The 25046-nt window shown below is 44.1% G+C and overlaps 3 protein-coding genes across 3 annotated transcripts; 2 read left to right on the top strand and 1 right to left on the bottom strand.

Annotated features, from left to right (window-relative positions):
* Nucleotides 1-13783: 13783 nt before the first annotated feature.
* On the top strand, nt 13784-17050 carry LOC117844101 (homeobox-leucine zipper protein ROC6). Its single transcript, XM_034724875.1, has 8 exons — nt 13784-13971; nt 14060-14177; nt 14376-14927; nt 15202-15303; nt 15417-15668; nt 15835-16019; nt 16145-16544; nt 16643-17050. The coding sequence occupies exons 1-8, from the start codon at nt 13784-13786 to the stop codon at nt 17048-17050; spliced, it is 2205 nt and encodes a 734-aa protein (XP_034580766.1).
* A 2062-nt stretch (nt 17051-19112) lies between these two features.
* Nucleotides 19113-20813, top strand: LOC117845860 (type III polyketide synthase B). Its single transcript, XM_034726941.2, has 2 exons — nt 19113-19500; nt 19589-20813. Exons 1-2 carry the CDS (start codon nt 19305-19307, stop codon nt 20620-20622), a joined length of 1230 nt encoding a protein of 409 aa, XP_034582832.1. The 5' UTR covers nt 19113-19304; the 3' UTR covers nt 20623-20813.
* Nucleotides 20814-20906: 93 nt separating this feature from the next.
* On the bottom strand, nt 20907-22957 carry LOC117844100 (sulfite exporter TauE/SafE family protein 2). Its single transcript, XM_072291794.1, has 5 exons — nt 22409-22957; nt 21931-22068; nt 21569-21709; nt 21320-21469; nt 20907-21236 (listed from the first exon to the last, which is right to left on the bottom strand). The coding sequence occupies exons 1-5, from the start codon at nt 22955-22957 to the stop codon at nt 20928-20930; spliced, it is 1287 nt and encodes a 428-aa protein (XP_072147895.1). The 3' UTR covers nt 20907-20927.
* Between the last annotated feature and the right edge of the window lie 2089 nt (nt 22958-25046).

The raw sequence follows: 25046 nt of genomic DNA, 5'->3' as shown, positions 1-25046 counted from the left end.
GCCAGATTTAGCAAAGATAGTTACAAGGAATTCTTAGGCATTTTACAAAAGTAAGACATTCCTTGGCAGTACTTAAATGCATATTGAGATTCTATGCACCTAAGTTGTATTACTAACTCTTGTCTTTATATCCTCAAAGTGCGCACAAGCTTTACGTATTGAAAGGCGGGGAGTGCCCTGAAAACAGGAAGAAAGCTATGAAAATAATATGTCATAGATTCGTAAGAACATAAAAACTTGGTTTCTTTTCATATAATGTAGACTTTTCATTTATAACAACTCATCATTTTTCTATTTGATTGCAGTGTTGCAGGCAACCTCTTGGTACTGCGCTATGCGGATATTACATGTGCGAGTTCCTCAGAAACAATGGGAGGTACCGGACGAACCCCCAAGACGTAAGTTTGTTATACACTGCCATGTGCTAACTTCCTAATGGTAATACATCCTAATCTTCATTTACTGTATATCTGCAGATGCTTAGGATCGAAGCTCACCAATCGTCGCTCCTAGAAGGACAAATCAACAACATTTGTAGGGACATGGCAAAGTTCATCCAACGCGAGATTTGTCATGAGGATGGCGATTTCTTTGATCCAAATGGCGTGTTGGCGGCGGACGAATGCAAAGGTCTTTGTAGATGGACGAAGTAGTTTTAATATTAGCACGAAGAATAGCTCTATTCCAAATGTTGAATTATGTGAATTATTTATTATTCAAGTTTGTTGAATAATGTGAATTATCTATTATGTACGATGCAATTTTTAATAATGTTAATTATTTATTATTTAAGCTTGTTGTTATGTGGTTGGAGATACATATTTAAATTTGGCAGCTAAAAACTGGCGGGAAATAGAAATAATATATTGAATGGGAAAATACATATTCCTGGCGAGTGGCATAAGCATCCGTTAGTATAGAAATCTCCTATGTTGGCGGGTGACGTAACCACCCACCATCACCGAAACCATCTGTGCTGGCGGGTGATGTAAGCACCCGCCAGCACAGGCGGGTGCTCGCTCACCAGCACAGAGCCCTTTTAGCCACCAGTACAAATCTTTTGTGGCCTAGTGCCGTATATGCTAAAGTTATGCCTTTGGTACAGGGAAACCACAACTATAAACATAGGAGTACTTCTGAGAGGTGTGGTCGTGTGGATAGCTAGATAGATAAATTAGAATTCCCACGTTACCCCTGTTTAGACCAAAAACATTATAGGCAAGAGTGGAAGTACTAAATCTCCACTTGTATATGGTATGCACACTTGTCTATAGTTTGGGATTGTTGCCATCTCACCGTAGGTAGGGGCAGCATTGTCTTCATATATTTATTTCACTAATAAATCTTCAAAAGGTAGACAAGTTCTTAGTGTAGATAGACACGAATTTATGCATAGTTTCATTGTCTTGCCTCTATGTTATGATATCTTGGTTTTCTGTTTCATATGTACTGCTAGGTCTATGCACGTGCGTTGCTATGGACAATACAAATAATAGAGCAATGGCATTTCAAACTTACTGGCAACTTTTATAAAAAAAACATATAGGCAACTGGTTTAGTAGGCAATGTAAATTGCACTTGATTCGCAGTCCAAGCCATATATGCAATACATCTAATTTATTTTATGACACTTGCATAACATCTCATATTCACTCCTATTGTATAGGTATAAGAAAAAAAAAGAAAACCTCATGAGGAGTCTTCCATTGGGTTATAAAAAGAATTTACCACTGCTATGGATTCTTTACAAAGAGTTTACGACCAAGTGCTCAACGCACTTTATACTGGTCCCTTTTTGCTTGCTTCTGTTCGGTCTTCATATTACGTGCATTTTGACGATCACGTATTGTTTGCCACTGTTTAGTTGTCAATTTTGCATACCATGACATATAGTTTTGCACACTTTGATTTGAGTTGCTCATTCATTAATCCATGACTTTGCTCTTTCAGTTGTTCCTTCAACTTGTTGAATATTTAAATATATATAAATAAAACCCTCCACTATACCTAGAATATTTGGGGTATGCGTGCACTGCTGCAGTCCACACACCTTTCTTGAGGATTGATATCTCTAAATGCATGGTAGTGTGAAGTCACCTGCATCGTGTTTCATTTATATGACATAACATAAAATCCAAGTAAAAATTAAAAATGCAACCTGATAGTTTGACTTACTAAATCTTCTATCTGATTTTTGATGTACTATCCTCTAAAAACATCAACAATCAATTATCCATACTACCTTGCATTTGGTGTTTGATGGTAATGCTGGCCGTTGTAGCTTTCTTTCCTTCGTAATTTACACGACGCCTTTGGCCCTGTAAGCAACTTATTTGCTTATGAAACCAATCACCCTTACTTATTTTGGGTTGCTTATGGGGCTGCTTATTTTTAGCACATAAGCAACACAAGAGTTGCTTATGGGGACTAAAAGGTGCACTTTACACCTCCTACCCTCATTCAATGCACTCTACTCCTCTCTCTCTCTCTCCCCTCCCCCGTCGCCAGATCCCCTTCCTCCGCACCGGCCCGCCGCTCACGCCCCACCACCGTCGCCGGCCTCCGCCCGCCGCTCCCGCCCCACCGCCACCCCGATCACCTACTGCTGCTCCCTGCCCGCCGCCGACCCCCGGGATCAGGCGTGTGCAGGAAAGAAGAAGCGTGGGGAGGCAAAGAGGGGTAGCAACACAAGAGGAAAATATGACAATGTCCACCTCATTCAATGCTCATAAGCAAGGGTATTCAAACAGCTAGACTAAAAATAAGCAACTCCAAATAAGCAACTTTTAGCTGCTTATAATAAGCAAGAGGAACCAAACAGACCCTTTATTGTACTACATCTCGTTCAATCATATCTGGACCATCTGTGCACACACCAAAATAGTTAATGGTGCATTTATGAAATACCATGAAAAGATATTATACAAGCACTTACATACAGTTTGAGTTACATATCGTGTTTAGTTCCTGTGCTGGGAGCTCTTGGGAATTTGGAGGATGTCAAACTTGGCAAACGCAAAGGCTAGGCTCGAGAACTGCAGCCATCAAACTCGCCAACATCGATCTTTGTGCTTCCCCTTGCGGCTTTAGTCTGGCATGTTAGTGTTGCAGTGGCTGATGTTGTTTACTGCCTGCCTCATCAGAGATTAGCACATATGTCGAGAACAAGTCATACATTCCCCTTGTGGTTATTGGGGTTTCTATCCTCCACAGGCGATGTGTTCAAAATAAATTTAAGACATTTCACTTCTTTTTAAATTGTTTGATTCACCTAAATGCAAACATTAACTTCATTGTTTACAATATAGGGTTATATCACCTATGCTCACACCGAACAGATGAAAAACCATCGTCTATGTGTTTTTCGTAACTGTGTGTATTGACCATTTTTGAGGTAGTGCTAGTGTTTTTAAAGCCATATGTGAGAACTCCAAACGTTCCCTGATGACCCCTTACTTGTAGTGAATAACACTTATTAATTTGTGCTTCTTTTCTCTATGCTACTTGTAGATAAATTAGTAGTATCTTTTGAGCACATGAAGAATTACCAAAAATAATTTTCAATCACAATGGTGCAGATAAAAAAATGTGAAACTGTGCTAGTTGTGACCGCCATGAAAGAAGCATGCAATAATTTCCATATAAGAAATAAGTGCCAATCAAGATGATGATATCTAGAGCATTCAATGAAATTAATGTATGTATGTATATACATTATTGTTTACTAGTATTCGATAACAGAGTATAGATATTTGGTTCCAAAAATTATTGTATTCATATAACTACAGTTATTGCTTGAATTTTGATGGGAAATATAGCCCACAGCCAGTATATTTTGCATCTCTAGAGTTCTCAACCGCACTATAACTATTTCAAAAAAGCATACTCCGATAGTTTTTTAACCGTGTGATTCGCATAAATGTGGACACTAACTTCGTAGTTTACAATATAGGGCCATATCATCAATGCTCGCAAGACTAGAGATGGATGAAAAACCATCATCTATGTGTTTTTTATCGTGTGTATTGTCCATTTTGACATAGTGATAGTGCTTCTAAAGCCATATGTGATAACACTAAACCCTGTCTAATGACCCCTTCCTTAGTAGTCAATACCACTTATTTTATGTTATTCTTTCGCTATGCTATTGTAGATAAATTGGTAGCATTGTTTTAAGAACATCCAAAAATTTCCAAACATAATCGTAACCCACAACAGTGTAGATAAAAAATTGTAAAACTGTGCTAGTTGTGACAGCCATAAAAGAATCATGCCATAGTTAACCATATAAAGAAATAAGTGCCAATCAAGATGGTGGATTACGGTAAATGCTAGATGATCGGACACCCTCCGTTTAGCGTTTAGACAGTTTAGATGACAAATTAAACGGTTTAAATGATTTACACTGTAGCAGTAAATATGCGCGCGCATGTATCATAGTTCCATACTACATTTTGTAGTATCTACATTTTGAGGCATGTACATAACACATAATGATAATATCCTCACATAACACATGACAACAACAAACTCAATAAGTGTTGTGATCCAATATTCTCTCACTCGCGCCTAATTATTCCACCAAAGCATGTTCTTTATTACCTACACAGCTATCTAAACGTGTGTTTAGCTGTGTAAACATGTTTAATTTCCATTTAAATTCATTGTTTACACTATTTTTTTTTGACAAAGTTGACCATCTACCCGCGTTTAGCGTTTAATTTGCTGACTAGGCCCTAAACTACACGCATACGCTTCATTTACAATTTTACACGTGTGCAAATGACTGTTTACACGTGTTTAGGCGAACACTGATATTACTACAGTTATTGCTTCATCATTTGATGGGCAATATAGTAATTTGTATGGCCACAAACACGTTAAATAGCCATAGCCGGTATATTTGCATCTCCAGAGTTCTCAGCACACCCCTCTTGTGCAAAGTCCCTTGCCACTCCATAACTATTTCAAAAAAACCATATTCTGTTAGACTTTTAACCATATGATTCACCTAAATGCATACATTAAATAAATTCATAGCACTGTTTTGAGCACATTAAGAATTTCCAAATATAATTCTAACCCACTATGGTTTAGATAAAACATTATGAAAATGTGCTAGTTGTGACTGCCATAAAAGGAGCATGCCATAATTAACCATATAAAGAAATAAGTGCCAATCAAGATGATGATATCTAGATCATTCAATGAAATGAATTTATGTTTACATCTATCATTGTTTAATAGTATTGAATAACATACTATAGATACTTGCTTCCAGAAATTATTGTATCTGTATAACTTAAGTTATTGCTTCAACTTTTAATTGGCAATACATTAATTTGTATGGCCATAGACACACCAAATAGCCAAAGCCAATATATTTTGCATCTCCAGAGTTCTTATTAGCTGGGCCCCTCCTGCGCGAAGTTCCTTGGCACACCGTAACTATTTCTCAAAAACCATATCCCAATAGTTTTTTGTTTCCAAGGTGCTTATAAGGGGATGAACACTTCGCTAGAGGTACTTTTGTGGACCATCTCACATTTTATTTATCATTCTAGATATGGTGCTATATCCCATAGTTTTTCAGGGGCTGGGATAGTGGATGTAAGACATCTGTTTCATTTGTCGCAAGAAAAAAGGTAGTAGTTATGTTTTTAGAAAAAAATAAATTTTATTCCTTTTTTATAGTGAGGTAGTAGTTATGTTTGACAGAAGTTTTTTCGAAGCGTGTCTCAGGTACATCACACTATTCTGACCATGGAAACATAGGGGCCGCTTGGTTTGCTTGCTGGCTAGCCTAGGGTGCGATTGGTTGCCTGGAGGAGTCTAGCCTGGCTCGCACTAGCTAGCCTGGCTCCCTAGAGCCAGGCCCATTGCATGCAGGAGCATGGTGTTTGGTTGCCTGCTCGTACGAGTCAGGTTCTCCCGAGAAGCTGTTTGGTTGCTCGTACGAGGACGGGTTGCATGAGATGAAAATATATAAATAATCATCGTAATGACATTTATTATGGGGAAACTATTATAGATAATAGCTCTTAGTTTATCTTATTACTCCTTAATTTTTAATCGAAATATGTTAATATTATTTAATATGTGCTAATAATGTATTAATAATGTCATTAGATGGCTAATTACCTGCACCACGCGAACCTGGCCCGGCAAATACGGTCGATTTGCTCGCACCGGCAGAGCCTGGCTGCGGAGGGAATCTTACACGCGCGGAGCCTGGCCGAGCAGATACGCAAACCAAACAAACAGGGAATCTCGCACGCGGGGAGCTCGTATCCAGAGTGGTGCAGGCAACCAACCGCACCCTTAGTCTCTCCTTACCGAGCAAGGCAAGGCTTGCTAGCGGAGGAGAGCCATTCCAGCTCACCCGGGCAAGCAAGTAAAAGTCTAGAACACCTAGTGACGGAACTTGCAGCTTGCCGGAGATCGAAGTCGATATGCTACAGCCCAGCTTGCTAGAAGGAACTCGTCGAGAAGCTACATTACTCCTACTCCTAGGGCAATGGCGTGAAGCCGAAAGGTAGATGCGTAAATATATTTGTTTATTGATCGTGTGATGATTCTTTATAATGGCCACGTCCCTTTATATTTATAGGGCGGACGTTACATAATTGGCATCTAACCACGTACAAGGCAAGTCACGTACACAATCTTTTCTAATAAAAAAACTCTATCTCTAATTATCCCAACTCTATCTCTAAAATATTTTATTCTATAAAACAACCTCCTGTACATACAAAGATCGGCCGCATGCATAATTATTCTGATAGCCTCCCACATATAGCATGCAAAGTGCACCAGAATCCATGTTATATATTCTAATCATTTTTATCCATACGTGCTGGTCTTTCCTTTATATCAGCCTTGCCTCTCCTTGCCGATCAATCCAATGAAGCTGATTTGGACTCCATGCCCATGTACGCGCATGCTAACTTTTTATTGTTGTATGTGACTCTAATTATCTCGTACTCCGAATTTATAGGATTGGTCAAAATCCGGTATCAACACAAATCGAGACAACTGTCAAACTATCCAAACACATGATACGCTGCGCTCCTTGCCTGGCTAGGCGAGGGGTCTGTCAAAAGATCCAAATGTGCCCATAGACTGAGGTAGGGGTCGTGATTAATTGCATTGAAATATCTCAGTCGAGTTATCATTTTTGCCCCTCTAGGCGCAACCCAGGAATGAAAATAAAATGTAAATTATTTACGGGCCAAAACAATTTCCCAGAATAGGCCGCATTTGGCCCAACCCGCTTCAGCTCCTCTCGAGTCCCCGCACGAGCTAAGCTAGCAACTTGGGAGGGCCACGATTTTATGGCAGGCTACCTCGGCCTGCCATAGTATTTTTGCAAGATGTGATCTCATCCGCAGATTCTGATCGGACGGCCTCTATGTTTCTGCCTGGAACAAAATGCATCTGGTTGAAATCCTAGGGCATTTTTCCCATTTCCTCTCCGCATTTCATTGGTTAGAGAGCGATGACAAGAGCTGAGGACGATGACTTGAGGTGGTGAAGCTATACCACCGCAGCGCTGCTATGGATCCATTTGTTGGTGCGCATGTGTGGCTGTGGTTGTGCGCGGTGCCGTGGAGCGGCTCCGCGGTGGCACCTTTCACGACGGCGAGCTGCGGCGCGGATCTCATGCACTGCCGAGCCATGACACAGGAGTAACCGGAGGAGTCAAGGTGATGCGCAAATGCTGATGTGTGTGGTGGAGCGGTGGCGCACAGGCTGGTGCACGGCGGACAACTGAGTGCCGCACAATATTGTCATTCACGATGGATCTAAGGGCCATGTGCATGTCGTCGATGATGAGTTGCTGGTTCCCGCTGCTTGATTCATCAATTCGATTCGGTTGGGGAACTTTGGTAAAAATCACTCTCTAGGATTTTGGTATTTTGGGGTTTGATTTTTAAGTTGCCTTATTACCCCTCCTTCTACTTGCTGAGGTGATAACTGTAGACCCTAATTCTTACTGATTTGCACCAACCCAATAATTTTATGCAAACTGATACTGATATATCTTAGTCGTAGCCATGACATAATTAGATTGAAAACTTAACTACTCCCTCCGTCCCAAATTATAGGTCGTTTTGACTTTATAAGATTCATAAACTTTGTTATGCACTTAGATATACCCTATGTCTAGATGCATAATAATATTTATGTATTTATAAAAGTCAAAACGACCTATATTTTGGAACGGAGGGAGTAACCATGAACAAAACGAGAGGCAATTAGGCTAAGGCATGATTAATCAGGCATAATTAACCCCTGATTCGTTGTACAAACTAGTTTGCCAAAACTTTAATTTATATATATGGTACCAGCACTTGTGCACAGTATGGGTATTTAGTGTGGTACACATTTGTGCAATGTTTACCTTTTATAGTCCTCCACAACTTATACATGTTACATATTGCGTTTAGTTCCTATGCTGGGGGGCTCTTTCGAATTTGGAGGGTGTTTTAGATGGAGGGAAAGAAAAAAGATGACGGAGTATATGGTTTTGCAGGAAGTTGTGGCATAAAAGGAGGATGTAATGTGCCGTCTCAAACTTATTGGCTGTGCATGTGCCACTAAAATGTGTATACGCCACTAGATTCCCAATTTCCTTGTGTGCCTGCCATATAGACAAATGGCTCATGTTAATTCATACGACACAAACACACATTTGGGGAGTTGGGGTGACATAGAAGTTAACCAAAGAACTTCCAATAGAACACACATTGATGTCTCAATTAAAAATCTAGATTATGCATCTCCAGATTTCTCTGCTGTGCGAAGTCCCATGCTGCACCGTAACTATTTCAAAAAACCATACTCCAATAGTTTTTTAATCGTGCGATTTTCACATAAATATAGACATTAACTTCGCCATTTACAATATGGGATCATATCACCTAGGCTCGCAGGAGAAGGATGAAAAACCATCATCTATGTGGATTTTCAATCGTGTGTATTAACCATTTTTGATGTAGTACTAGTGTTTTTGATGCCATATATATGATAACACTTGACCTTCTCTGATGACCCCTTCCTTAGTAGTGTAGTGAAGAATACTGATTTATGTTGTGCTTCTGTTCTCTATGCCACTTGTGAATAAATTGGTAGCATTGTTTTGGGAACATTAAGAATGGCCAAACATAATTCTAACCCACAATGGTTCATATAAAAAATTTGTGAAACTGTGCTAGTTGTGACAGCCATGAAAGAAGCATGCCATAGTTAACCATATAAAGAAATAAGTGCCAATCAAGATGATGATATCTAGATCATTCAATGAAATTAATTACGTTTATATCTATCAATGTTTAATAGTATTCAATATTATACTATAGAGATTTGCTTCCAGAAATTATTGTATCCATATAACAGAAGTTATTTCTTTACTTTTGGTGGGCAATACATTAATCTTCCAGCGTTTAATCTTCTATCAAACATGTACAGGGACCTTGTAGTGGCACATGGAGCTATGGACTAGATGCAGTGGGTGCTAGAAAAAAGTTCAATTGGTTCTTACAAGTTAGAAGGATATATTTTCAGATCCAACAAGTAATAAGTCATATACCTAATGGGCATCATATGGTAGAAGAGGGGCAATGTCCCATGTTGGTCAAAGAGAAGCTCCACCACCGATATTGTTAACATACATGATCTCACCCAGCCCATATAGGTAAAAAAAAAAAGGTATATCGTGGTAGCACTGACACATTCTCTACCATAATTATTTTCTCCCTCTTCTATTTTGTTCATATACATTATATAATAAATCTTGTGGGTTCCATATAGCACCAAAACCTACATGAAAGTGACAAATCTCTACTAATAGAATGGAATAGAGTTTTGTGGTCCCCCTGGCTTGATAGGTGGGCCTCGATTACAAGGAGGGGATATTGCAAACGGATAGGAGAAATTTCATGAAACCCTACTTTTTGTCCCCATTCCAAAATCCAATATATTTTCCCAAATAAAGCCAGGTCCTTAACAAAACCTTAATGCCCCTCCCCAACCAAAAAAAATTCCTGAAATATCTAAATGCAATATCAAGTTGGTAGTAGCAATTACCACTCATGCTCCCTTTTTGGTTGACGATGAATTGCCCGATTTGTCCGATGTCGTTGCCATTGCTCGTTTATGGCCACACATGACATCAATGCTGCAGCGCTTGTACCATACTCTCTTCCGTCCTAAAATACAAGGCATCCTAGAGATTTTAGGACATATTAGCAGGAGTAGCAAAAGACGCATGTACCCCTATTGTCTGGCTCTTTTAATGGTAGTTGCATATAACAAGGAACTTATTTTTAGTAATAATTCATCAATCAATCACCCTTATCTTGTCAATTTTGGAAAGAATTAAATGAGCAATCATCCAAATGTGCCTACAATGCCTTATATTTGAGGATAAATTTTGAATGCTTGGATACCTTGTATTACAGAACGAGGGAGTAGCTCATATGGCAGCTGTTGTCAGGTCATTGTCATTGCTGGCTCATGGCCCACTGATCACATATCATGCACGTTATAAGAGACTCACTCACTGGCTGTGGTGGCTGCTGCTTGTGCCGACACCAAGGGAGAAGCACATGACACCGTGCCTCATGCCACCGCACCTTCGCTTCACTGGTTATGTGCACCACCGCGAGAGCCTTCAATGATGCACCGGCAAAAAGGTACCGCAACAGCACCACATGGCCCCCGCTCATTTCCAAAGGAGGTGGAAGGAATGAAATTAGGGTTTGGGGAAGTGGCTAGTGTTGAGGGATTTTATCGTGAGAGGGAGAATGTTAGTCGTCCGATTGGATCTTGCAACCAAGATTGGCTCATGCGGTTAGTTGGGCTACGGACATGTTGGGCTGAAGGTAGAAGGTGCACAAGGGCTTATAAAGCAAGGCAAATGCCCTTTTGAACCCTTTAACCAAGCAAACAAGTTGTAAGTTGTCTTGGGCTGCACCGCAATGGGCCGTGAGCTTTTGTTGGGCCGAATTAAGTTAAAGATTTCACTTCTTCAAAAATGTGTGCATTTTCTTTTGTTTTCAAGGAACTGATTTGAAGTATATGCAAACACTATTTATTACATGATAATGATGCATTATCCTAGCACAAATTAAGTTATTTTCTCTTGGCCCATGTTTATTGGGCTAGTGGCGTGCGATGTTTTTTTCCTTCTCCTACTTGCAATGCAAGTTGTGTCTATTAGTAAGAATAATGAAAGGGAAAACAACAAAAAAAAACATCACAAGTCAACTTTTGCCACTCAACCATCCATACCTCTTTCATGGTCTCATGATTTTCCCTTAGATCCTTTTGACTGCGTACATGGTTGCATGTGTGGACATTTAACATGGACAGATCTCATTAGCATTGACTGTTTTTATCGATGGGGCCGGAACCTTATACGTCAGGGTCCGTGGACCATGCAGTTGACGCTATTTTTTGTAAGCCTTTTTTTTATCACTTTTAAGTGATATGTGCTGCCATTTGCTATGATTTGTGTTAACCCCTATGTTGTGTTTTTTGAGGCATGTTACCAAATTGTAGGAAAATTAATATAAATAGGTACTTACCAAATTGCTAAATTGGACACACTAGGTGTCGTGCGGCGCTAGAGCCTCCCAGCTCTATTTGTCTTTAGATGTCACCCAAATGTTCTTCATTGTGCATTGTGTCTGCAGTGGGGTAACTTATCTATTCCTACCTCGGAGGGAGGTGGCTCAACTATTTAAACTTTATTTAACGTTCTTGTATTTGCGTATGTTTACCTCAAATAGACATAGTGATGTGCCTAGGGTTCATGAGTGTTTGTCAACATTCTCTGAGGTTTAGAACTCTTGTATGGGTGTGTCCAACATTCTCGTTTCTTCACTTGGCTAGAAGCTATAATTGACTTCATGTCTGCACATGTGCATTATAGTACGTCAATTCTATAACTTCTGGAAATTGCTCGATAATAACATAGTACTAGTTCTCCTTCAGTGAAACTCCGAGTCCGTTTCGCGCTACTGAGGGAAACCCTAAGTTCGAATTTGTGCTTGAGTGCTGAAGCCGATTCGGAGATGAGACCTGAAGAACCCACCCAATAAAACGAGTGGCGCGGTACACCCTGTCCGTCAAGCCACAACAACAGCAACAGCAAGCTAGAACCACCGCGTACTCGTCTCCTACTCGACGCAATAGCAACCATGTTTAAGGAGAGCCAACCGTGATTGATTTTTTTCAAGAACTTTGTAAGAATGGCTTTACCGCGCTAGTATATACTGCAATGGTAGGTCTTAGTATCTCTGTATTCTTTTTTTTGCATAAAGAACAAACAGTTATGAGTACATTTCTGAGACATTTTCCTTTATTTTTCTCTATTAGGCTCATAAAGAACAAATCATCACTGAACCTGGAGGCCAAGCGAAGACGGCTAATATGATGAAGTAGGACATTTCGATAAGTTGTTGGCATTCATCCACCCTTGAAGGAAAGGACTGAAGTGTGGACTACATTGTAGGTAGAAGAGACTCATGCTTATCTTGAGACTGAGAGACAAGGGAGGGCACAACTTTAGTAAAAGATCGCTGATCGAACAGCACGAATATGTGTACCTTGAGAACTACAGCAAAACACTAGAAATGATACTGAAGGCCCTGTAAAAAGAGCTTCATGCTTTCTAGATCACCACACAGTAATTGCATGACCTCATTGCTCAACTGATATACTTCAGCAATCAACACCAGGTCCCAATTCTTCCCTCAGCTGAAGCATGCTTTGCAATTCTAGGGCCTAGTTACGTGCAATGTGTTGATGTTGGGAAACATTGGTATTTTGTGAGTTGTACACATTTCATTCTATCCATCTATCTTTGAACTTGTACACAAAAAATTCGGCCTAATATGGCATCCAACAAACTTTTCTTCGGTGAAAAACATCGCATGGAAATCTCATTTGGGCTAGAAAGGGGCCAACAAAATTTTGGTTCATCACTGATCAGCAGATTCCTTGTATTGTTATTTATGTTGACCTTCTTTTCTCGATGTCACTTGTAGATAAATTGAAAGCATTGTTTGGAGCACATTTAGGAATTGCCAAAAAGCATTCTAATCCTCAAATTGTGCGAAAACAAAAGTTGTGAACCAATGCTAGTTGGGACAACCTAGAATGAAGCATGCCATGATGAAGCATATAAAGACATAAATGCCAAGAAGAAGATACCCACATCATTCAATGAAATTAATGCATGTATGTTTATATGTATCATTGTTTAATAGTATTCTATTACATACTAAAAGTATGTGCTTCCAGAAATTATTGCATTCATATAGTCCAGTTATTGCTTCCACTTTTGATGGGCAATAATGGCTATAGACACCTTAAATAGCAATAGTCAATAGCATAGCTTTTTCATCTACAGAGTTCTCATCTCCTCCTGCCCAAGTCCCTACCACACCGCGTATTCAAATAGTTTTTTCTCTCGGCGGTGCTTGTAAGCGAGCGACACTTCACTACAGGTAATTTTTTTGGACAAACTCATGGTTTATTCAGTATTCTAAGGTGCTCGCATGAAATTTCTGTGTTTTACTGCTACTCTCAATTTATATGGTGCATATATAATATATTTTTGTCTATTTGTTGTACCTTCTTTGTGCAACTTTCATTGTTACTTCTATAGGAACTGTAACTCAACCAGTTAAGTCAATGGTTCCTTCTAGACTATACTCCATTTCATTTCTCGCACACCAATTACATCCTTTAAATTTGTTCTATAAGGTAGCCCATGGACAACGAGGGAAACCAGCAACGGAGCAACAATGAGGATGTGTTGCACAGCCTGCTAGGACCCGAGGACCAAATGAACATTGATTCAGCTAATGTAGACGACGACAATGACGACGTCTACATTCCAGAGGCGCCGTCCAAGCGTCCGAAGCGCCACGCTGCGGAGCAGATCCAAGAACTCAAAGCGTAATACATGACCGCTAAATGAAAAAGAATTATTCTGTGTTTTAGGACTGGAAAATGCTTGATCTGATCCATCTTCTATGTTGTGAAGTGCATACAAGCAGTGTGACCACCCTGATGAGAAGGCGCGGCGCGCTCTCGGCGCTAAGATTGGCTTGGAGGCTAGCCAGGTTCGGTTCTGGTTCCAAAACCAACGCGCTCAGATGCAGGTAGCACATCTTTCTGTTCATCTTACAACGATGCTATGCACGTCTGCAACAAGTTCTTGAAATCTATATTTGTGCACTGTTATAAATTCCATCCCATGGTCAAGCATGCCCCCAGTCATCAGCTATCATCTAAAAGGAACGTGCAGTTGTGAAAAGAATTGACAGTTACAGTTTTTTTTTAAAAAAAAACTGCTACAGGCGAAGGCCCAGGTGCAGGATACCAAGGCGGTTCAGCAAGAGCACGCCGCGCTGATGGCCGAGAATGCGTCACTCCGCCATGCCATGCTGACGATGTCATGCGTCGCGTGCAGCGGAGGGACGGCGCCCGCCGAGCCGTCGCCGGAGAAGCGGCGCCTGCTCGCAGAGAACGCGAGGCTCAGGGACGAGCACATGCGCGCCACCGCCTTGCTCCACAAGATCCTACTCGAGGCGGAGGCGCCCCCGCCGTCCGGACGCCCGGTTCCGGCCGCTTCCACCCACTCCATGCTCTCCGCCGCCGTCGAGGGCAGGGGCGCTCTTCTCCGGCATGCGGAGGCTTCCATGGACCAGTTCCTGATGCTCGCGACCAAAGGGGAGCCACTGTGGGTGCTGACCCCCGACGGCGAGGTGCTTAACTGTCAGGTGTACCAGAAGAGAACGTTCCCGGTGCTTCTCGGGACCTGCCCGGATGGGTTCGTCAGGGAGGCTACTAGAGAGGCCGGCGTGGTTAGAGGCGCCGCCGCCCACCTCGTCGGCATCCTTACAGATGCGGTAAGTGTAATAGTAACCATCTGCTTCGATCCAGCATCCGAAATGCTTATTTGATAATAGTGGATTGAAATAGAATAGGAGGGATTGGAGAGAAAATTAATTCATTTTAGACTCAAATCCCTTTTATTCCCTTCCAATCCTCTTCGATCCAAACAAGCATTGTCGTTAGTGGGGGTGGGGGGGTGTGCAGGCCCCTATGAAAATTCATTAATTTTTCACTAAAATTTTGAGTTTCTGACTCTGTTCATGGTTGTCATGCATGTTTGTTCTGCAGAACCGGTGGTCCGAGACTTTCCCCGGTGTAGTGGCAGGTGCGACCGCCGGCAATGTCGTCAACGTTGGTGTTTTCGCTCCGCACAACGGGCTAATTCAGCTGGTGAGCTCACACACACACACACATATGTATTCGTGCATGTGTTAATGTTTGATCGTGATCGAACACCAGCGACCGTCGGGCTTCATTAATTTTGGCTTGTGGAGCACTTGCAGATGAATGCAAACCTGTGGGTGCAGTCGCCACGCCTGCGCAACCGCAGCGTGAACTTTTTGAGGTATAGCAAGCTGACGGCGGAGGGGCATTGGGCTGTGATGGACGTGTCCGTTGACGCCATCCTTGGACTCGAAGGTAGCCGCAAGGTTGATCTCAATGTTGACAGCGATGTCATGCAGGCATGGCACAAGGGCTGCAGGCTGCTGCCATCTGGTTGCCTTGTTGAGGACATGGGCAATGGCTACTGCAAGGTGCTAGCTCTTTATAATTCTTCTTCTATTTCAGAATATAATCGACAGCTTTCATGCTTTGTGTTGTTTTCCCCAAAAATGTGCTCTTATCGTATAAATTTTGTTGGAAAGCTTGTGATTTTGCAACATTCTTGTACAGCACTTTAAATTATTTTGTGCATTGCAGGTCACATGGGTTGTGCACGCGGAGTACGACGAGACCACCGTGCCGACCATGTTCAAGCCACTGTTCCGCTCTGGGAAAGCTCACGGCGCACAACGTTGGCTCGCGTCGCTCCAGAGGCAGTGCGAGTACCTCTCCGCTCTACACTCCAGCCATGTTCCAAGAAGCAGCCACAACACAGGTGAGTCATTGATCGCCAAGAAGGAAACCACAGAACCTTCTGGTTTCACACTTGGATTATAAACAATTAACCTTATGGATTATAAGGAGTCACTTGAATTAGACATGGTCTGAAAATTTTCACCACAGGGACCATTTCGCCGATGGGAAGGAGGGGAATCATGGAGCTGGCCCAACGGATGATGGCCAGCTTCTACTCGGCCGTCTCCGGGCCGGTCACTCAGCCGTCAAGCAGCATCGACGAGTGGCATGGCAGCAACGGCACCGGTGCCGAGAGGATCGCCGCAGCTGTGCGCATGGTGACCTGGAAGAAAGCTGGCAGCATGGACGGAGAGCCGGCCGGCCTGGTGCTCAGCTCCAGCACCACGGTGTGGCTGCCAAACACGCCGCCGCAGCTCGTGTTCGAGTACCTCTGCAATGGCCAGTGCCGTGGCGAGTGGGATACCTTCGCCAATGGCGCCGCGGTGGAGGAGTTGGGCTCCGTCGCCACGGGCCATCTCGACGGCAATGCCGTCTCCGTCCTCTGCCCCAACGTTAGTTTTCAATTCTAGAAATTTAATCAGAGCAATCCGTTACAGTAATGAGTAATAACCTTCACTGAATATCTGAATCGATTTTCTTTTTCTCACAGGTGACTGATGGGATCAACAGCAAGATGCTGATCCTGCAAGAGGCGCGCACCGACGCGTCGTGCTCCATTGTCGTCTACGCTCCAGTTGAAGAGGAGAGGATGCGTGCGGTCATGAACGGCGGCGACCACGCCTCCGTCGACTTCCTCCTGCCGTCGGGGTTCGCCGTCCTCCCCGACGGCCACGGAAAGGCTCGCCGCCACGCTCCGTGCACTTCCGAGGCTCCTGTCGGCGACGGCAACACTGCGGGGGCTCTTCTCACCGTGGCATGCCAGGCACTGCTGCCCGGCTCCCCGTCCGGCGAGCACACCGCCAGGGCATTTGACGATGTCGGCGGGCTGCTCTGCCGTGCAATCAAGAAGATCAAGGCCGCCGTCAAGGCCAAAATCGTCGTCGCCAGCTTGATGTGAGGTTTCAAGCATTTGGGATTAGTTGAGAGAATTAAATTTAGACTCAGTTATCATTTTTCCTTCGTACAGCAGATGGGATAGATTTTGGTGTTCATCGAACCTTTGTCATCGACCGGTTATCCTCCTTTTCAGAAATCAGAACCTTTGTCACAACTTTTATTTTCACCCATGCTTAATGATTTGTTGTGAATTTGTTCTCTGCAAAAGATTTGTCGTGGATTTTGCATTATGTTATGGAATATTATAATGTTTTACTTGCAGTAATCTTGTTACTAGTGCTTTGTTGCATGCCTATTTGGGCCTCTTTCACCGTGATTTACTCATCCCAATTTTTACAGTTTGCCTCGGTTTGATTATATTTTTCAGCACAGTACGGCGGCTAATTTTAAATTTAATGGAATTTAATTTTTCGGATCAGTATCCAACGATTTTGATGCTATAGCAATTTAGCTATATAGTTTGCAGCTTTAGGAGACTAAGTGTGAAATATTTTCCGGTGCTTAAAATTAGCAAACCTGAGATCCGATGTATATATGAACATGTTCTATGCATCGTCTTTTCAGCTATGGTAATGTTCAGGGGCAAGCGTCACGCGTGACTGAAATACTAGACACGTTACTAGTTGTCTTCCTCCTGCTATAACTTTCATGCGTGTGATCTCAAATGTTGCAAGAATTTATGTTGTTGCTATTCTAGTTTTGATTTATTGTTCAAGAACATATTTTTTTATTGCATTAAAGATTTTTACTTTTTCACTCCAAATGGTTGATTTGTGGAAGCTCAATGTTGTATGGAAACAAGTTACATGACCATGCTTTGGAGAAAATATATAGATTTTTCATTGTGATTTTATAAGCTTGTAAGAGTATCTCTGCCTTAAATTTTGAAATATGAAAATGTATTAAAATAGTTAATGTATTTTATTTGTCGCGCATGCATGAACCTGTTCGATGCGTTGCTTTTTAATTAAGGTGTCGATAAAAGAGAAAGAACAATAATTTTGCTGCCTTCAGTTTGTCTACTTAACTTCTTGTCAATACTGGCAGGGCATAAGTATGGGGCACGTTATTAGTTATCCGTCTCCTGCTATAGTTTTCATGCATCCATTGCTTCAACCATGAAGGTTGTTCAGCTTGTTGCAGTGGCAATTTCAACATGCTGCACATTCTCTTCATGATTATGAATCAAACTTCTCTTGAAGGTGGCTTGTTCTGCTAGTTACTTTTTTATTGTTGAAGAAGGAAACTATTATGTTGGTGTAGGTGATCTCAAATGTTAGAAGAATTTATATTATTGTGGTTCTGATTTCGATTTACTATGCAATAATCTATTTTACATTGCATTGAATACTTCGATTGGTTTTACTTCAGATGGATGATGTAATGAAATATTTGTAATTCATATTAGATCACGGTTAGGGTCAAGCTCGTTGTTGATGCCCTTAGGCAAGGATCTCTTATTGAGGAAGTAAGGTCATGTGATATGGTAATGCATGAGAATGTTACAATGGGATTTTTATTTTAATTGAAAATGACACTAGTGGAAACCATAGCTTCAATGATGAACGCCTTTCGTCACTATGAAGGTCAAATTCATTATAAATAAAGTTTTGTGACAAATTTATGACGAAATTCGGTTCATCAAAATGGAGCGTCAAGTTTGCACTACCGTAACGAACTGGTCAAAAACATCGCAGAACTGATTTCTTGAATCCTACCTCAACCAGCCATCCGAGCACTAGCGTCCGGACTCCGAACCAGCCTTTCGAGCTCTAGAAGCGAAGGTGAAGACATAATAGGTTTCTCTCCTTGAAGGTATTGGGTCATATATCACCCTGTCATATTTTAAACTTAAAACCAAATTTATCCGAGGAGAACAAAAGGAAAAACAATTTCATTCAGAGTGAAGTCGAGCAAGTCTAAATGTTTTTGGGGAGTATCCACAGCATATTTGGTTCACCTTTCTACAGTTTTTTTACTTGGCCAGTCGCGCTCGTACGCATTCGAAAGAGTGAGGTTTACTAGTAAATAACCAATAGCTCATCTGCTCGGCACCAACCATGCTTTAGAGTTACCATGCACTTGTTGCCTCCCAACTGCAGTATCCAAGTCGTGAGCAGAATAAGCTATATATGTGCACAGTCTCCACATGCTGCATCTTCAACCTCTAGCTAGCTGATCGATCTCTGGTACTCACCAATCACCATTATTTCTCCCTTGTATTCCCGCAAAGGAACAACTTCGTTCACAGGACGATGGTGAGCAACGACCTCGACACGGCAGCTGCCAAGCAGGCGTCGTCCATGGCCCCCAACCCCGGCAAGGCCACGATCCTCGCCCTCGGCCACGCCTTCCCGCAGCAGCTGGTGATGCAGGACTACGTCGTCGATGGCTTCATGAAGAACACCAACTGCGACGACCCGGAGCTCAAGGAGAAGCTCACCAGACTCTGTAACAATAATGCACTCGCTGGATCTGTCAAGACTTCTTGGTGATCTGTTTTTCCATGGATTCAGATGTGATAAACTCGGTATCGCAGGCAAGACGACGACGGTGAAGACCCGGTACGTGGTGATGTCGGATGAGATCCTGAAGAGCTACCCGGAGCTGGCGCAGGAGGGCCTGCCGACGATGAAGCAGCGTCTGGACATCTCCAACAAGGCGGTGACGCAGATGGCGACGGAGGCGTCGCTCGCATGCGTCCGCTCCTGGGGCGGCGCGCTGTCCTCCATCACCCACCTCGTCTACGTCTCCTCCAGCGAGGCGCGGTTCCCCGGCGGCGACCTCCACCTTGCGCGCGCCATGGGCCTCAGCCCCGACGTCCGCCGCGTCATGCTCGCCTTCACCGGCTGCTCCGGCGGCGTGGCGGGGCTCCGCGTCGCCAAGGGCCTCGCCGAGAGCTGCCCGGGCGCGCGCGTCCTCCTCGCCACCTCCGAGACCACCGTCGTCGGGTTCCGCCCGCCCAGCGCCGACCGCCCCTACGACCTCGTCGGCGTCGCCCTCTTCGGCGACGGCGCGGGCGCCGCCGTCGTCGGCGCCGACCCGGCCCCGCACGAGCGCCCGCTCTTCGAGCTGCACTCGGCGCTGCAGTGCTTCCTCCCCGGCACGGACAAGACCATCGAGGGCCGGCTGACGGAGGAGGGCATCAAGTTCCAGCTGGGGCGGGAGCTGCCCCACATCATCGAGGCGCACGTCGAGGAGTTCTGCCGGAAGCTGATGGCGGAGCGGGAGGGCGGCGGCGGCGAGGAGGAGATGGGCTACGACGACATGTTCTGGGCGGTGCACCCCGGCGGGCCGGCGATCCTGACCAAGATGGAGGGCCGGCTGGGGCTCGGCGGCGACAAGCTCCGCGCCAGCCGGTGCGCGCTCAGGGACTTCGGGAACGCCAGCAGCAACACCATCGTGTACGTGCTGGAGAACATGGTGGAGGAGACCCGCCGGAGGAAGGCGGCGGCCGCGGCCGGGGACGGCGACGGGGATGACTGCGAGTGGGGGCTCATCCTGGCGTTCGGCCCGGGGATCACCTTCGAGGGCATCCTTGCCAGGAACCTGCAGGCGCCTCCGCGCGCCTGAACTGCTGATGTGGTGTTGGTGTTGGCGTTCGCGTGCGCCTCTGTTCGTCTCGTCAAGTGTTGAAGGTGTTAGTGTTTCGTTTCATTGCTTTGTGTGTGAGAGAGAAGGAGAGAGCAATTAACAAGCAATATTGTCATTTGTTTACATTACCAGTGGAATATCTCAAAAGTGTAATAAAAAGGTTCAGGTCACTTCATTTGTCACAACATCATTAGTGTTTATTCTGACAATGAGTTTTAACAACTTGGCTAATGCAGATTAACAAAGAACACATAAATGCTAGCTGTTGCAGTTGGCTCTGTTCTTCAGCAGGGCATCTTGAAGCCCATGTACTGGCCGCTGGTGTACTCCTCCCAGACGCGGACGGCTCCGGAGCACGCGATCACCACGGCGCTGAGGGCCAGGATGCCGGCGACCATGAACACGATCAGCGAGGCCCTGCCCGACCTCCTTACGGCGCTTTCGATCGCGGCCAGCCCGACGACGGACGCCACGAAGCAGGTGGCGGCGTAGACCAGGGCGGTCGCGATCCCCTGGACGCCCAGGATGATGAACTGGACCATGGACATCGAGGCGCAGAAGAGGACCATGAACATCGTCGTCGCCGACGCCGTCTGAACCAACAAGTCAGAGTTCAGAAATGGGGATCCCAATTTCAAGTTGCAGAACAGGGAACAACGAACTGATGGGCTCTTACTTTTGGGGGAACACCGATTTGGAGGAGGACAGGGTTGAGAAGCAGGCCTCCGCCGATGCCGAAGAGCCCGCTCATGACGCCGGTGAGGAGAGCGGCCACCGGGAAGACGTACGCCGGCAACGCGTCCAGCTTGTTGCTCGCCGAAATCGCCTGCGATTGTCATCAAGCACGGTTGGTTGTCACTGGAAACTGACAGATTTGTGTACTTTTTTGGTAACAAATGTTAGCTCGATGGTAATAATGCAGTACCTGATCAACGATGGCGCCGTTCTGAGTTTGTGACTTTCTCCTGTGGTGCCCAATGCACGCAGTGAAAGCCGCGGCGACAGGGATCTGGGCCACGGTGATGAGCCAGTATGCAACTCCACAGGGCTTTATGCCAAAGGCCCCCTGAAGAAACAGATCAAGAATTGAAGATGTGTCCTCACAGTTTGTAAAATTTTGAAACATGGATTTTCATGTGACTCACTAGAACTAGGTGTCAATAATTGATGGGAAAGTTAGAAATTCGTTGGTATGAGTTCACTTTATAAAATTTTTGGATCAAAATGAATTTATTTTTCACGAATGGCAGGGAAGCATAAAGCTCAAGTCAACTCATACGGTCATACCTCGGCGCCGTCACCTCCTATGAACAAGTGCATGACGAAGAAGCTGAGCCAGACCGTGACAAGCACCACCAAGCCCACCCACTGACACCGGCCACCGCCGCCACTGCCTCCGTTCTGTCCAAGAAGCGCCTCATCAGGCTAATCCCAGTGGAAGTTTCATAGAGGTTTCATGCACATTAAATACGGTGACACATCAGCATATGTGATGACATGGCATGTTAGTTATGAAGTGAGAGAGGGAAGGAGTTTCATCAGGATGAAACTGTGTATACACTGTTTCCAAGACTATGAAACCTATTGAAACTTGCATTGGGGACTATAGAGTTTCATTTCATCTAACCATATCCAATCACATGCCTCGCAATTAAATGTCATGAGCATCCTATGAAATCGTGAAATGAAATTGTGCACTGGGATTCCATGTTTCATTCATGAGAATACACCTCATGGGATGATGTGGCATCCTTGAAAACAGTACAAGGTTAGCCTCAGCCGCCGCCGCTTCGTCCGGGATCCTCCCTAGCTCCACCGTATCGGCGCGCCACCGCCGCACCCCGGCGCCGTACGTCTTGAACATGGCGAAGGCGAGGAACAGCGAGAAGAGCGCGGTGATGAGCCACTCCGGGAACGCGACGTTGCACACCACGCCGGCGCTGACGCCCAGGAGCAGGCACGGCTGCGACACCACGGCGATGCCGCAGTCGATCAGCGGCTGCCGGCCGCCGCCGCCGCCGCCTCGGAGGAAGAGGGTGTAGAGCACGTTGGACAGCGTGCCCCCCGTGACCATGAACGTGGAGAACGCTGTCGCCGTCTTGAGACCCAGCCCCGCGACGATGCTGAGGATCGGGACGTACAGCGAGCCGCCGCCGACGCCGCCGGCGCTGGACATGGCCGCGGCCAGGAAGGAGAGGGTGCACGCAAGAACGGTGCCGAGGTTTCTCTGCTGCGGCAAGCTCCATTGAGATTGGTAGATTGCTGAGTTAGCCGCTCCTGCAGAGGAGATCAGAAGCTGCGAGGAATTCATCATCTGTTGCCAGTGTTTTGGAGGCGCGCGACGTCGACTTGGAGACTGCCGTGCTTCTTGTTTTGTAGTCCTAGGTAGATGTCAACTTTGGCCGTGCATTGATGCCAATGGACGACGAGCGATTTGGAAGGAGTTGGATCCGTGTACAAATGTACTCTAGAGATCCACTTGATGCTTGTGATGTACATGGTTCGATTTCCTATCGGTTAGTTTAGAGGTTTATGCTGCTGGAGGCAGAAACAAACAGATGTAGATGATGTCCATCAACAGCTTTGTTTATTTGATCAACTATCCGTTTAGACAAGTTGTAGGTCTTTGTTGTTTCAAAAATAGAGTGGTGATAAAACAAAGCTGCACTATATTCACCTATTGCTGCCTACAGTTCATGATAATTGTGTAGTTCCGCAGCATCACGATTCACAACTTTTTTTTTCTTCCTAACTCCTACAAGCATGGAAAACCTTATCTCCATGGTTTAGGATCTTTGTGATTTTTACTTATTTCATCATGAACGTGCTGCAGTCATTCACTTGTGAATGTTAAGGCCGGATATTGCTCCTTTATCTAAAAAAATCATGAACAAACTAAACATTAAGAATTTTATTACCTATCATACAAATACAACATATTGTTTTGGGCATTTTAGGGATCCACAGGGAACTCATTCAAGATGCAATTCATGGCTATACGGAAAGCCTGAAGGAGCAGCTGCCACTGGACCTTTTCAAGTATAGGTAGCTGTGAGGTTGCTGTGAGGTTGCTGTGAGGTTTTCCCTTAACATTTTGCTAGCCAATGTTTTTTGGCTACACATGTTTTTGTTGCTTCATCGTGGTTGTAGTTTGTTGTTGTTATTGCACTTTTGCTAGCCTAGTTATTTATTATCTATGTGCCAAGACTGGGCTTTACTTCTTCTTTCTTGATGTTATAGGTTTAGACTATGAATATGATATGACGATTGTCAACTAACTTCACTAACCAATGGCTCTTTTGCCTACTTATTTGAAAAAATTACCCACCAAGTTAAATTGTATGACCTATTTAAAAAAAATAAAGATCTATGTGCTTTCATGGTGGGCTAGCTTAATCTAGATTACATTTTTTAATTAGGCAATTAATGTGTCATTTCAACTCTTATTACTTTGACCGTTTTGCTACTGTGTTGATTGCGTTGTTTTGGGAATTTTATAGTCTTGTTCCTACTCCCTCCGTTTTTATTTATAAGGCACACACGCATATCAACATTTAAACTTTGCAATCTTTGATCCATAATTTAATTATTATTTTTTTTCTTTTATAATGTAAACTTTATAGGGGAGCCGCGGCGGCACAGGAAGGCAGCAGGGCCGGGCGGGGCCGGCGGCGACGTGGTGGTGTGGGCCCCGCGTGGGGGGGGCGCAGGGGAGTGAGGCTAGGATTTGGGTTTGATTGGATTTGATGGACCTCATTTATTGCACTAATCTTAAATATTGGAAGATAACTCCAATAAAATCTTCCGGAAGATGATAGGATTCTGGCTTGCTCTGGCTGCTGCATTGGTGCGCTAGGTGGTGCGGATTGCTGGGCCGGTAAAGCGTATTGTGATGGGCTTTCGTGGACTTATAATTATACTTCTTATACATCTTCTTATACATCTTCCAAAAGATATATAGGGCCCCCAAAGCTAGCGGGTGCTGTGTGGGCTAGCCTAATGGGCTAACAAGACCCGTGAGCGTGATGCACAGAAGAGAAAACTTGTTTTGGGCCCAATCAACCACTTAGCACATTTATCTATCTATATTAGTATAGACTAACCTTATTGTACTATATCATTACTATGTTAATACTAGACACTAAGAAGCTGTCACGTTAATATAGGAGAGAAAATGAAACTAACCATATTCACTGTGGGCTGAGTTATAACCTGATCATATTAAATATTATATACAATTCAACCGCTACACCGGACAATATATTTACCGCTTGGCAAATTAAAAAGTTTATCCTTGAGTATCCATGCTAGGAATTAGAGTCAAGAATTCGAAAACTGATTAGTAAGAGTTATTAGTCTCAGTACCACACTAATCAATTTCAAGGGCTGTACAACCAGCACTA

The sequence above is a fragment of the Setaria viridis genome, chromosome 2 (assembly GCF_005286985.2).
Source record: "Setaria viridis chromosome 2, Setaria_viridis_v4.0, whole genome shotgun sequence".
Classification (NCBI taxonomy): domain Eukaryota; kingdom Viridiplantae; phylum Streptophyta; class Magnoliopsida; order Poales; family Poaceae; genus Setaria; species Setaria viridis.
This window is presented reverse-complemented; position numbering and strand designations above follow the sequence as displayed.